General features: G+C 43.3%; 1 protein-coding gene across 4 annotated transcripts in view; it reads right to left on the bottom strand.

Moving 5' to 3' along the window:
• Positions 1-574: 574 nt before the first annotated feature.
• Positions 575-13,969, bottom strand: part of ankrd11 (ankyrin repeat domain 11) — a 127,063-nt gene continuing 113,668 nt past the window's right edge. For 3 of the 4 annotated variants that reach the window (XM_078247185.1, XM_078247194.1, XM_078247213.1), the window contains 6 exons: positions 9,435-13,866; positions 6,623-9,347; positions 5,862-5,960; positions 5,379-5,522; positions 5,165-5,257; positions 575-5,052 (listed from right to left, as the gene is read on the bottom strand). In XM_078247185.1, the coding sequence (XP_078103311.1) occupies positions 4,867-5,052; positions 5,165-5,257; positions 5,379-5,522; positions 5,862-5,960; positions 6,623-9,347; positions 9,435-13,866 (7,679 nt within the window). In that variant the 3' untranslated portion in view covers positions 575-4,866. The remainder of the gene's footprint in view (positions 5,053-5,164; positions 5,258-5,378; positions 5,523-5,861; positions 5,961-6,622; positions 9,348-9,434; positions 13,867-13,969) is intronic. The other variant, XM_078247204.1, reaches the window with a different exon arrangement.

Raw genomic sequence — 13,969 nt, 5'->3', positions numbered from 1 at the left:
GCCGTTTATAATGTTAATTCCAGTGAATGCTTTTGGTAAAAAATATGTAATATGTTAGGTGACAGGAATCCAATGAGCACTGGTTACATAATGGCAAAGATAAAGGAAACAAATTGAGAAATTTAAATAAACCGTCTATTTACTATTGTCCATGACAAGCATGAGAGGTGATTGTGATGTGAACAGAAATCAGATTTTGGTCAAAGAAGTTCAGGTTGAGTGACTAAACTCTTCCAGGCTATAAGATTAACATATGTAACAAATCTGGCAGCCATCTCAGAGAGGGCATTTCCAACATTCAGATGTGAAACACTGAAGACATGATTACCTCATCCTGCTATCAATAGAAACTTGCCTCTTGGACCACCATAATAGTTTGGGTGGTGTTTATATTGATGTACTTAAATGTATATTCATTCTTTAAAAAAGTATATTTTCAAATGTGGCCTATTTTTTCCTTGTGAGTTGATATATTTTGGGTGTATCAGATGAACTTTATGATTATGGTTGTATACAATGCAGCTTTTACATCATGACACACGCAACACAAAATCAAGAACCAGAGGACGGCCGGTAATATTTCAAAATTTTATTAACGAACATAATCTCTGAGGAACAACAGCAGTTCTCGCGCTCTCTGTACATGCAACTGTAGAAAATAACAATTTAGAATTTTTACTTTTTTTCCACCCATCCTCATTTTCAGTTTCTCGCATTTTTATTTTTTTGTCTTTATTTTTTTTTTGCAGGAAATCAACAACAGCTAGAGGTGAAAGTACTGGATTTCTGTTACAGCACTGACAATAGCATCAACAACCGCCCTCATATACCCCACCCACCCCCCCTCTTAGCTGCTCCAACAATATGTACACAAATAAACTACATTGTACAAAAAAAATGTTACATTGTTACATCATAATCACCTGCAGCAAGCGCACGCAGCTTGTTGCTGTTAGAACCCCACATTCTACGCAATTTTTCAGACTAGTACAAAGAGGAGGGTGCAAAACGTCCTGGGAGGTTTTATTTACAGAGCTATGTACAGTATGTCTCTTTCACGCATTACAAGGAGGAAAATTTACACAGCGGAGACCAAATTCAACTCAAAACATACCACAGGTGTCAGAAAAAGAAAAAAAAGATAATAAATAGGTTATTTCTCACCATTTAAAGAGTAGTTCTCCATGCGTTTCATTAGTCCTTTTCCACTCTAAAAAAGGAATAAAGAAATAGCTACAGTCTGGGTTTTAATTAAAAAATAAACAAACTAGAAAAAAGGCTTGAAATCGTGATTCTATAAGAATGAAAAAATAGCAATTATGTATATTTATGTCCAGTAAGAAAAAAACAACAAATAACAGATCTAAAATAAACATTATGAGTGAATGTGAGGAGCAGAGGTAATATGTTGCTGACTGAGGTGGTGCCAGGCTCGGTAATGATCTGTATCACCACGGTCAAGTGCTCTACTGTGCATCTGAGGACTGATGTGTGTTTTTGTCTGTATTCAATTTTTATCCTGAAATCACTCTTTTTGTTAGTTGAATATTCACACTGGAGAATCAACGTGGATGGATGTGTTTAGTCTTTTGCTCTGTGCAGCGGTGTATCACAGACTGGGGGGTAGGGAGGGGGAATCGCCAGTCAGTTGTGTCAACCATCACCATTTCAAGCCTTTGTGGTTCAAATAAATGACTGATTACAGAAGTAAAAACAAAGGCAGGGCTTAAACCGTTAAAAAAAGGTGACACATGAAACGGAAAACACACTTGATGTCTTGTAAACAATAGTGAGAGGGCGTGGTCGGTCTGGGCAAGTAACGGTATACATTCTGCTCGATAAGCAACGTGATTGACATGCCACTGGTGCTTCATACAGGAACAAAAAAAACCCTAAGATAAACACAACAACATTCAAAACTACATACACTGAGCTAAAAAACACAAAAGGATTCTGTGAACAAACAACACCATTAAACCTGTTCCCCCAAAACTGTGTAAGAAACCAACAACAAATTAAAAACAAAAACATGACAAACAGGGGTTTAAAAACCAAATTTCTGGCTATTTGTATCCAAATATGTATGTCTATGTATACCAACCAGGATGTGTGTATCTCTCAAAAATATCCAGGACTATACATCTAGCCACCTTGTCTGCACAGTGTAATAGCAACAACCATTGCACTTGACTAGACATACCATACACAGCTAGTCTGACTGAGAGTGTGTAAATAACTTAAAACGTTTCAGATAATATTGCCATCAGGATACATGAGCAGCTCTCGCACACAGACAGGAAGCCTATGTGGTAGGTCGGGAAAGCTTTTCAAAACCAAGATCCACTAACAAATAGAGAATCAGTAAGTCATCACAAATCAACATTTCAAATGGGATTTTTAATTGAGGACTAAAAAAAACAGATCTATTCAGCATTAAGCTATTTCTTTCCGCACTGCTGTTTGTGTTAACGTCTGTCCACTTTTTGGTTCATTCTGAGAAGATTTAAGTCTTGTAACTGTCTGCTTGGGCCCGACGCAAGAACTTGACAACAGAGTAATATGAGGAAGTAACCTAACATTTAAAATCCCTGACAACACTAGCCAAACCCCTTGTGGATTAAACACTGATAAAAATTATATAAAAGACCAATGCCTATTATGATCCAATAACTGACTACCAAACTGATCAAGGTGTTGCATTGAAATCCTATAAGGAAATTGAACTCCCTATAGTCTGTGATAAAATTGAAATATATTTAAAAACACATTCCCCATTGCATTAGGTCACAGGTCTAATGCAAAGCCAATTAGTTTCTTGAGTTGTCTGAAACACTGACGCCATCCAGTGTTTAAGGTTAGAACAGCACTTAAAAAAATAAGCTGCTCACCAATATTTTACAAAGGGGCTGACTGAGAAACCTATGTCCAAAGTGAGTATGGAATAAAACCTTTTAGTTGCTGTTACAACGCCTCTGCCCATTCAATGTGAAAAGCAGACAAGCTGGAAACCGAACACATAATGAAGTGCTGAAAGACCCGCGTCCTGTTGGTTTTTGAGACAATGATGTTTTGTGATGATTAGAAATGATTTCAGTCCAATTTTTGTAAATCAAAAACCTATTAATTTGAAACCATTCTACATTAACATGATGGTTTTGCTTGTGAATGACATCTCTCACTTTCATCCCACCCATATATATCTATGTGACTTTGCCCAACAATGAGTACATTTTTTTTTCACTGAAAAAGGCATTTTCTTGGTTCAAATTTTTTCAGATATAATTGTGTAGTAAAGCAATGAATAATAATCCTCTGTCTATTCTTTAAATAAATCCTCAACAACTATTCTGCTACATCTGAGGGACTATATGGTGGTTGGCCTGTGGGAGGCCGGTTTAATCCAGAAGTGTTCTGTCAGCTATTTGTGAGTTGTGGTGATCCACGTCCAGGTGTGTTGTCTTACTTAAGTCTGGACTGAATCTAAAAATGGGATTATACAACTGTGCACTGGAGTCTTTCAAATACAGAAACGTGTACACATTTTGGCCCATGGATATGAGAGGGGAGGGGAGGGGGGGAAGTGCTGCCCAAAAGTGAACTGTACATAAAAAGATACTTTTTATTTCTTTTGTTTTTTCTACACTTAACTGAGTGATATTACAGTACATAGGTTATTTACAACTGTGCAGTAATGTGTGGCAAAATAAATTATCTAGAAGGCAGCAAGAATACATTGGTTAACGAATATAAAAACTGTACATCATTTACGGAATACAACTTTTTTTCTTCTTTTTTTTTTTTCAATTAAACTAATATTGGCTCTGTAGTGTTTCAAGTCACTTCCTCAGAAACAATGAAATGCCCAAGTAAAGAAATAGACAAAAACAATATTTCTCTCATCCTGCCAAAGCACAATTTCTCAATAGTCTCTTTAAATCTCAACATTCGTTATGTTTGTTTCTTCTGGTTGTCCTGTGGTGTTTTTGCAGTCCATGGCGGTCTGATGTATTTCTGTTGGGAGCAAGCAGGGTGGCTGAGGAGCACTCCGGTCTGTCCTCAGATATCCATGCCCGTCCTCTTCTGTTTAGCCAGGCTGAGAGGCTGCAGGGTCTCTTCCTCTCAGACACTGGGCCCTGACGTGCACACACATCGCTAGCCCTAGGCCCAGGCTCTGTTGCAGTGCGAACAGAGAGGGCATCTTCTGGGTATACGGTCTCATAGCCCCAAAACCATCAGCGGCAGGTTCCAGGTTCCTGGTCTGTCCATCCCAGCTTTCTTATATGAAGATTGACATGATGCACCACAGCTCTGTTGACTTCCTCCGGGTCAGCGCTGGACTCTAGTTCTCCTGGCCCACCAGGAGCCCTGGGTCAACAGGGGAGGCTTCTCCTCAGTCCCTCCTCAGGACAGGCACCACGCTGTCGGGAGAGCTCTTCTCTGATACTGACTCCCAGTGGTGGAGTTGGGTCTATTGAAGCAGGGACCAAAAATGAATGCAGAAAATATATCTCTGTCCCCTGTCTCACCGAAACTGAGCACTGAGGAGTTGTGTCCCGATGTCAGAGCCTCAAAGCAAAAACGGTTTCTGCTTCTCACACTCTGATCAAACAAAAGTGTAAAAACTTTGAGGATGAAAGTGCAAGTTGTGTTTTCTTTTCCCCCAGTAAAAACATGTTTCCTTCTTCACAGAAGGGAATCCAGAGCAAGTTTTTCATCTTTACTCTTTTTCTATAGAATATAATTTTTTTCCTGTCTAAAGTCCTCTTTCAAACTTGCTAGCCCTTTCCATTCGTTCTGTTCAACGAAGTCTCTTTGAGAAGAAGTTATTCAGACAAAGTTTGCTCTAAATCTGTGAGCACAGGTGTGTCATGCAGGCAGCAGGACAAAGTCGTCGTTGACATCGACCATTGGCACGTAGAAGGACGGCACTTCGTTGACACAGAGGGACTTGTGCCCTGCTGGGTCCAGCTCCTGGACCTTCAACTGCCACTCCATCCTTTGCACTGCATTGAGGGCTGCTGCCTCGTGCTGTTGCCGCATCAACAAACATGTCTGGGGGAGAAGAAGCGAAGCATAAATCCACTTGGTATATACATAATATTATGGTATCAATGCCTTTAACTGATGACATAGCAGCACATCACTGCAGAGGGCCGATATTTACCTTCATGCGGTCATATTTATCATCCACATCCTGGATCCAGGATATGAACTGACGAGCGTTGAAGCGATCTCTCACAGATTTGTTCTCATCACCCTGAGAACATACACCAAGTTACAATGTAGATTTAGTAATGGGTTATGTAATAATTGGCTGTCTCTAATACATTCAGTTATAATTGACTTTACATTTTAGTGTATATTTAAAGATTTCCTACCTGGCTCTCTGATGGCATATTGTATACTTCAGAGTCCAACAGCATAGTGCAGGCGCTGAATGGCACAGCCTGATTGGCTATTGTCCTGGCTGCTCTGCAGTGGACCCTTAAAACCTCCTGCTCACATGAAACAATCAGCTTCTCCTGTGATCAGTAACCAAAAGAGAGAAAGAAAAATTAATATTCAATATTATGTTGGGCATCAGGCTGGTGAGGTAAATACAAATGGGTCTTGATCAACAAAGCTGCTACGTATGTTTCACAGAAATGGTCGTCCCTTAACTAGCGAGAGATGAAATAGATTTGAGTCTGCAATTCACTCTGGCTCAACCTAGGAGTAGGGTGAATGCAGATTTCACTTGCATTTCTATTCTATTCTATTTAGTGCTCATAGGGTTCAATGGACGTGTGTTGCTGTATGTATAACAGGGAGTGAGCAATGAATGAATCAAGGACACAGAATATAGAAATGTTATTCCTTACCCGTTCTATGCTGTGCTGCAACCTGAGCTTCCCTCTTACTGCCTCCTGTTGTCTGAAGAGCTCCTTCAGAGGTTCTGACAGCGATGGAGGTGGGGCAATCTGATAAACAAACAACATACCAGTATTATATACATTCATCGTAGGGCCCCGCAAATTATGCAAGGGCCCGCCTCCTCCCCGTGTGTCAATGTTTTCAACTCTGAGAGTGAATTGTGGGAACAGTAATAAGGTAAAACGTTTGATAACCGCGTCACGAGTGAACATGCATTCATGTGCGTTAATATGCGCACGCAGATTTTTTTTTTTTTTGGTTTAACAGCAACTGACTGGTGGAATAAGTTATTGTCATTACATATTATAAATCATTATTGCGTGTGACCCCGAGTTAGGACCAGGGAGAAGGTAAGACCTCCACGTCACTTGGTCAGCCTACCAAGGCATTTGTGCCGGGTTATGTCTGCCATGTCCCCGTTGTGTGTGACCTCATCTACCTAAAAAAAAAAATCGCTTCTCATCAATCCCCAGAGTCTGTTTAGAATCTCTGCAACATAATGGCTCAGGGGAGAGCTGACAGCCACTTAAAAATCTTCACCGCCTTACTGTGAGTCGGCGAAAGCCTGGTGACAATTTCCTTTATTTTTCTTTACTGCTGTCAAAATTAGACAGGTTACCAGAATTAGACTTTCATTCCAAACATTTTTAAACCTACTCACTACCTTGGCTATATCATTAGGGGAAAAGGTAAAGACACCATAACTTACCACAGGGATGTGAAGCTTGCTGAGAGGCTTGCCATCCAGCAGGTAGGAGCCAGTGTAGGTCACATATTCAGCGTAACACTGTGGGGCCTGTGGGGTGATGTAGCACAGAATCTTCCTCTTTTCCTCAATCTTCTTCCTGATCTGCAGGTACTCAAAGTAAGGGTTGGAACGGTCACTGTGGTAGGGCTCAATATCATCCAGCTTGATGGCATTGACTACTACAGCCAAAGTCTGTTGAATCATTTCCCTAGTCTGCTGCATGGCTGTGTTTACCAGCTGGACCTGGACCTGCTGCCCAGCAGAACGTGGAAATTTCCTCTTCCGTGGGTGCTGGGTCTGAGATTCCTCTTCATCCACGGGGAGAGGGCGACCTTTTGTCGTCTTACTGATAACCACTGGCGCAGAAGTTGTCACAGAAGTAGGTACAGACACTGTTGTGGTTGTATTAGATGCAGTAGAGGAGACAGTAAGCACAGGTTCTTTGTCTTTCTTCAGAGCTGGGAAGGAAGAGTTTGAGGCGGGTGTCATGGTTCTAGTAGAAATTGGGTTGATGGTCACTATTGGACTGGTTGTTACAGGGGTGGCAGTGGCAGACGAGGTTATTATGCTGGAGGTAGGAGGGGCAGCAGTAGCAGAGGGATTGTTCTTGGCGCGATTGCGAGTTATTCTTTGAGGGATTTCATCCACCTTCTTGGGAATATCTACAGTGGTGGACACAGTGGTCAGGGTTACTGGTGTAAGCTTGGATGTGGTCTCTTGAGTGTCTGGTAGTTCCACTGTGCTGGAGAGGGCAACTGCCAGTGGGAGCTGAGGAAGAGGACTGCATGACACAGATTCTGCTACGGGCTCAGACATCTCCTCCTGTCTCACCTCTGACTTGATAGCAGACACTGAATCCATGGGTAACTGCAACGACTCAGTGATGGAGTGGATCTGAATGTGATGTTGCTGAGTGGGATCCGATTTCACAGATGAATAGAACATACTGGGATCCGACTCATCGGGTTCTCCATAAGGTCCTTTTCTTTCCAACATGTTGTCCTGTTGCTGTGTTAGAGAGAGAGAGCTGTTGACTGGCAGACTCTGAGGCTCAGGGTCCAAATCTTGCTGGAAATTGACATGTGGTGAGGGTACAACTAAGTCTTGTCCAGTAGATTCTCCTAAATCTAGGTCTCCAGCAGGGCCTGAAATCTTAGCCAGGCTTGGTAAGTCCACCTCCATAATGTCTGGGTCCTCTCTGTCTGTAATGGTATGTCCAATGTGGGTCAGCATAGTCTTGTTGTGGTCAGCTAGTTCTGGGTCTCGAGACTCCGCTTCTTCAGACTTATCTGGTAGTGGTAGGTCAGGCAAGGAGAACGGTCCCAAGTCATCCAGTTCATCTGCATCAGCTGAGAATGGGTCTGCCCAGGGCACCACAGGCTCAGGGCCCACCGCTGGTGCTATGTGGCTTTCAGTGGAAGCACTGAAGCTGTGCGTGATCTGTCTGCTGTCTGGTTCTTCACATGTTGACTCAGTGTCCATCTGGTGACTTTCCTCTATGCTTGGCTTGTTACATTCCTGGAAGAAAGACTCCAGCCTATTGGAGGATGATGAGGTGTTTAAATAGTTGGGTTCCTCATCAATAGCTGTGTCAGGCCTCTCTGGAGAGGGGATATCAGCCACAGCCTCCTTCTGTTCATCAAAGTCCTCTGGTTCCTCTTTGTGCCACCTATTCCAGGTAGCATAAGGGGGAGTGACAGAGGGATGTCCAGACAAGTGCTGGATATCACTGTCTGAATGGTATGGACTGGTTATTTTGGAGACCGCAGCCTCTATCTCCCCATACGTCCTGTGGGGAGATTTGAGGTCCATATCAGGGTTCCAACCAATGCCGTGATCAAAACAGTTCTCTCCATGGATGGGTGCAGAGTGTGTGGGGGAAATATCCTGGACCTCTGGTTCCTGCCGGTCTGGAGACTCTGCAGGCCAGCTCTTCCTAAGAGGGTCCTCGACTGGAGGGGAGAAGGAACGTGGCTCCCTTGTTTGCTCCGGCTCCTCCATTGCACAGTGGTCTCCGTCAGCTCTCTCATCCATATCACCTTCGTCCTCAAAGTCCTCCTCTTCTTCTTCATCCTCATCCTCCTCCTCCTCCTCCTCCTCCTCCTCCTCTTCCTCCTCTTCCTGCTCTTCAGTGACAGAGGGAAGATCTGACAGGACCAGGTTAGGCTCACTGTGGTGAGGCTCAGAGATGTCATCGATGTCCAGGGGTGGCAAAGCAGCAGGAGCAGGAGTTGGCGGTGCAGCAATGTCAAAGCAGGGCTCCTGGGGGTCTGGCCTGTGAACTGGTGTAGAGGGTTTTGGCAAGAAATTGTTGTATACATTGTCATGAAGGTGTTCATTGCCCTCTGTGCCAGCAAGAGTTGGCGCTGCCACATCTGGTGTTGGAAGAGCTGGCTCCAGCCGAGGGGACAACATTCTAATTGGGGAGAAATAAGGAGATGCCAGGCACTCTAGTCTATCCCCAGTTGCTGATTTGTCCTCTAGAGTTTGGGAGGAAGATGACGGATCAAATTCAGCCGTTGGATCACTCTGCTGTCGAAGGAACTTGTCAGCCTCAGCCTTGAACTCGTCCTCCAGCGGCCTGCGGACGTCAGAGGATGCCGAACGACTGACGAGTGGTAGCTGGAGGTTCTTTGCAGGGGTGGGACATGTGCCCTCCTGGAAACTCTGAGAGTTAGAGTACCTGCTGGGTGGACAACAGAAAGACAAGACATTAGAAAATATGTCACATCCAGTAACAGTAACCACACAGTACATTTGCACGTTTGAATACCTTTCAAAGAAGGATGGAGAGCAGGCATTCATTGAAATGGTCATAGCTGATGAGTTCTGGCAGTCCAGCCCATCCAACATAATGTCGGGGTAATCCTCTGCACTGCAAGATGGGGTACGTGGTGTCTGCATTACTTCCTCAAAGCTGGGGCAGGAGATGACAGATGTTGGTGTGGGGACACCAGTTGGCCTGTTTTGATCTGGCCTGGGAGAGGCAGGGAGGTTCTCCTTTATTTGGTGTCCAGCCAGCCAGTCCTTTGAGTTTTGACCATCTGTCTGCTGGAACTTCCTGCTTGGGGACATCATTTGGGCCGGGAGACCCACATCCTTCAGCTTCTTCTCTTTAAGACCAGACTCCAGACTGTTGGATTTCTTTGATGACAGCTCACTGCGATTTTTTCGTACTTCCTCTGTGGACTTAGTCTTGTCCTTGAGTTTAGGGTCCCCTGACTTGGGTCTCAGCTTCTCCATCTGCTTCATCCTTTCTTTATGTCTCTTGTGGCGCTCTTCTATCTCCTGGTCTTTAAGACTCAACATTTGACCAAAACTTGTCATTTGATAATCACCATCCACCAACAGTTTTTCACGTGGACGATTATCTTTCCTTACCGTGTCTTTGGACTGAGTGAGCTTTTCATTTTCATCCTTAGCCTTAGATTTAATGTGGTCCATTCTGTTGTCTTTGTCCAATGTATCCCGACTTCTGTCTTTTTTCATATCAAATTTAGGACTTTCTTCTTTTGACCGGTCTTTCAGAACGGTGACCTGTGGGCTATCTTTCAACCCTGACTTCACATCCTCTTTGGAGTGTTTAAATGACCCAAAGCCATCGATGTACTTATTCTTCTCCTCCTTTATTTTTTCCTTGTGTTTCTCCTTTTTCTTTTTGTCCTTCGTCCTGTCACTGATGACACCAGTTGCTTTGTCCTTTTTGGACATCTCTTTTTCAAATTCCAACGTTTTGTCAAAGTCGTCTTCGCCATCTCCCTTACTTCCATATGGGAATGTGTAAGGGTCTGCCTCTAGAGGCATGGGCTCTTTCTCAAAAGGTAGACTCTCTCTGCGGCTGTAGGACTCTCTTATCTCCTCCGTTTTGTCACGTTTGTCTCCTTTGTCCTTCTTGACCTTTTCTTTCTCCTTGTCGTGGCTTTTCTTGGACGAAGATGAAGAGGAATGGCGATGCCTCTCTTTCTCTCTGAACTTGTCCTGGGGAGTAGATATGGACAGGGAGTCTCTCCTGTCCTCAGACACATCGGTCAGGCTGATTGAGTCGTAGTAAGTAGTGAGGACTGGCTCATGACCTCGGTCAGTGAAACTATCTGAAGAGATTTCGCTGTTCTTGTCATTGGAGTCATCCTTGTAGTCATTCATAGCTTCCTCCTCCAATTTTTCTAAGAGGGACTTTTCATTCTCACCACTGCCTTTTGAGGGTTTCCTTTCCTTAGAATGGTCCAGCTTGTCTTTATATTTGCTTTTTGTCTTATCCTCACTGGTGTCCCTTTTGTCCAACAGCTTCTGCTTGTTTTTCTTCTCTTGATTTGAGTCCACTGACATTCTGTCTTTTCTTTCCTTATGTTTCACATCTACAGAATCTTTCTTATCTTTGTTGTGTTTCTCTAGGGAGCCTTTCCTCTCTTTACCTGTGTCAAAAGTGGCCTTTTCTTTCTTCTTTTCTTTGTGTTCTTTGTCTTTTGCCTTTTCTGTGTTATGTTTAGCCTCCGCGGAAGATTTTCTAATTTTTTCTGAGGGGAAGTGATCCAGCTCATCCTGATCAGACGTTGAGTCTTTTCTGATGGAGTCGGACACAAGTGAAACACCACCATTGTAGCTGTCCTCATCATCATCACTTTCATCAGTGAAGATGTCCGCTATCTTGTACCAAGCTTTCTCACGGATTTTCTCAGGTTTTCTTTCCTCTTTCTTTACCTCCAAGAACTCCTTCTCCCTATCAGCATGTTTGTCTTGAGATGCCTTTTCTTTCTTGTCCTTGGTCTGATCTGAAGACATCTTGCGATCTTTGTCTTTGCCATGAGACTCTTTGTGTTTGTCCTTAACTCCCTCCTTCTTGTCTTTGGTGATCCGGTCTGCGTCCTTTTCCTTGACAATTTTTTCTGCAGAGCTTTTCTCGCTCTTATCCTTTTCCTGATCAGCTCCTCTGTCTTTTGTTTTCTCTTTGTGCTTGTCAGCTTTTGTCTTTTCTCGCTTTTCTATTCCCTCACCCTTCTTTTCTTTCTCCTTTCCAGAGTGGTTTCTTTCTCTGATTTCACATGATTTACTGACAGCATCAATTTCTTTGAAAAAAGTATCATTGCCATATTCATCTCTTACAGATTCCTGCTTGATTTTTATGTCCTTTCTTTCCTTTAAGAAGTCATACGAGTCTTTACGGTCTCTACTGTTCTCCAGAGAGTCCTTGTCTTTTTTGTCTTTGACTGTTTCTGTGGACTCCTTCCGCTTCTTCTCTTTCTCCACTGAGTGACTGGAGTTTAATTTTTGTTTTTCTGACCAGTCTTTTTTCTTTTCATTTGTCTTTTCAGAGGAGTCTTTGTCTTTCTTCTTGGAAGTGGCTTCTTTCTCTGATCTTTTCTCACTGTGATCAGATTTTTTGTCCTTAACTTTGTTTTCTTTCCTCCTCGTCTCTTCCTTAACAGTCTCAACAATTAGTTTAACAGCGTTGTTGGCTTTGTATTCCTTGTACTCTTTGACAGGAGCGTCCCAGCTGTCATCTCCATACAGGGAGGAGTCAGAGGACATCTCGGAGCCCCATCGGTCATGATGGTCATCTGAGGCACTGAGCTTTGTGTCCTCTAAGTTGAGGAAACGGTTGTTGACGTCATAACCTTCATACTCAGGCTCTTCCTTCTGTGCTTTGTCTTTTTTACATTTGTCCTTCTCCTCCTTGGTGTTTTTCTCCTTGTCCACCTTCAGATGCTTTTCCTCTTTCTGCTCACTTTTCCTGTCTGTCTTTGAGGAGGACTTCTCCTTGGACTTTTTCTTTTTCTCCTCTTTGTGAGCCTTTTGTTTCTCCTCCTTGGGCTTCTCCTTCTCCTTGACAGATTTTACAGGCTTCTCCCTCTCCTCTTTGTTGGTCTTGTCCTTGGTGGAGTCCTTTGTTTTCTTATTTTTCTCCTCTTTCGCTGTTCTGTGCAGGTCTTTTCCAGATGACCAATCCTTATCCTCAGACTTGCTTTTCGAAAGCCTATCCTCTTTTTTGGAATGGTCTTTTTCATGTTTGGATAACTTGACCTTGCTCTCAACTGGCGATTCTGACTCAACAATTAGGGACTTCTGTCTTGAATCATCAAAATCAAAAGAGTAGCTCTTGACAAATTTCTCATTCATGTCTTGATTGAGCACCAGACTAGGAGCTTTGTCCTTTTCCTTATTTTTGTGCTTGTGCTTCACTTTATGCTTTTTCAGCACTTTGCCATCTACATCGGTTTTGGAGACCGCACTGTCTGCATTGGAGTTTTTGTAGAGCTCAGAATTTTTCTTGTCTACTGTACTACTGTGCACATTGTTATTCTTCTTTTTGTTCTCCTGCGCTTTCCTCTTAACTTGTTTTATTGACTCTACACTGGAATCAGCAGAGGAGTAGTCAGACTCGCTGGACAGTCTTGTTCTGACAGAATCTGAGAGAGAACTGACGTCTGACCATGTAGGAGATGACACAGTCTTCCAGCCATCTGTCCTCCACTGCTTCGGATGCTGTTCTGCTAATGATGGTACTTGTTTCTGAGAGTTCGAGTTTCCATGGGATGAGGAGGAGGATGCGTTAAAGCCAGGGGAGTCTTTCAGGCTCGTTGCAGAAGAGTCCTTTATACTGTTTGAGCCCTTATCATCCTCACTCTCCATATCGCCACAATCAGAGTCAGATGTACAGAATTTGTCATTGACTTTACCAAACCTGACTTCTTTACTGACATTATTTTTACTCTCCTTCTTCCGTTTCTTTTTTACTTTGTTCTTGTCTTTTTGTTGTTTAGAGCTCATGCTGCCAGAGTCTCTGATCTTGGTATTTGTTTGCTGGGCTTGCCGTGGCGTAGGCGCTGGCGTGAAACACGTCCTATCATCCTCGTCTGAACTGTTACTGTCAGAGATGATCCGCCTGACAGTTTTCTTTGGTGTGAGCGAGTTGCTTTTGGAATAGGTTTTGACCTCCATCTTGGGTATGGCGATGAAGCTGTTGGCCTTGGGGACTGGTTCCTTACGGAAGTCTTTTTTCAAGAGGTGTTTATCATCCACAGGAGGAACACGTTCCTCCTCATCATCCTCGTCAAATTCATATTCATCCTTGACGGGCGTGACAGCAGATTTAGGAGGGTCTACAGTTTTCCCCTTCAACTTCAACTTCTCAAACTCTGAGTCCGTGTTATTGCCATCGACAGAGCTGGACGGGGCAAATGAAGGGGCATCTTCCTCCTCTGAAGATTCTGTGGAAAGTAAAAAGAGGCATGATCAATACACAATTTCATTTGCAGCCCCATCTACTGTATTCATTTGCATAACTTATAACGGTCATGTAATTAGGTGACT

The sequence above is a fragment of the Sander vitreus genome, chromosome 1, assembly GCF_031162955.1.
Source record: "Sander vitreus isolate 19-12246 chromosome 1, sanVit1, whole genome shotgun sequence".
Taxonomy (NCBI): Eukaryota; Metazoa; Chordata; class Actinopteri; order Perciformes; family Percidae; genus Sander; species Sander vitreus.
The sequence above is the reverse complement of the archived record's forward strand: the minus strand, read 5'-3'. Positions and strand labels throughout refer to the sequence as shown.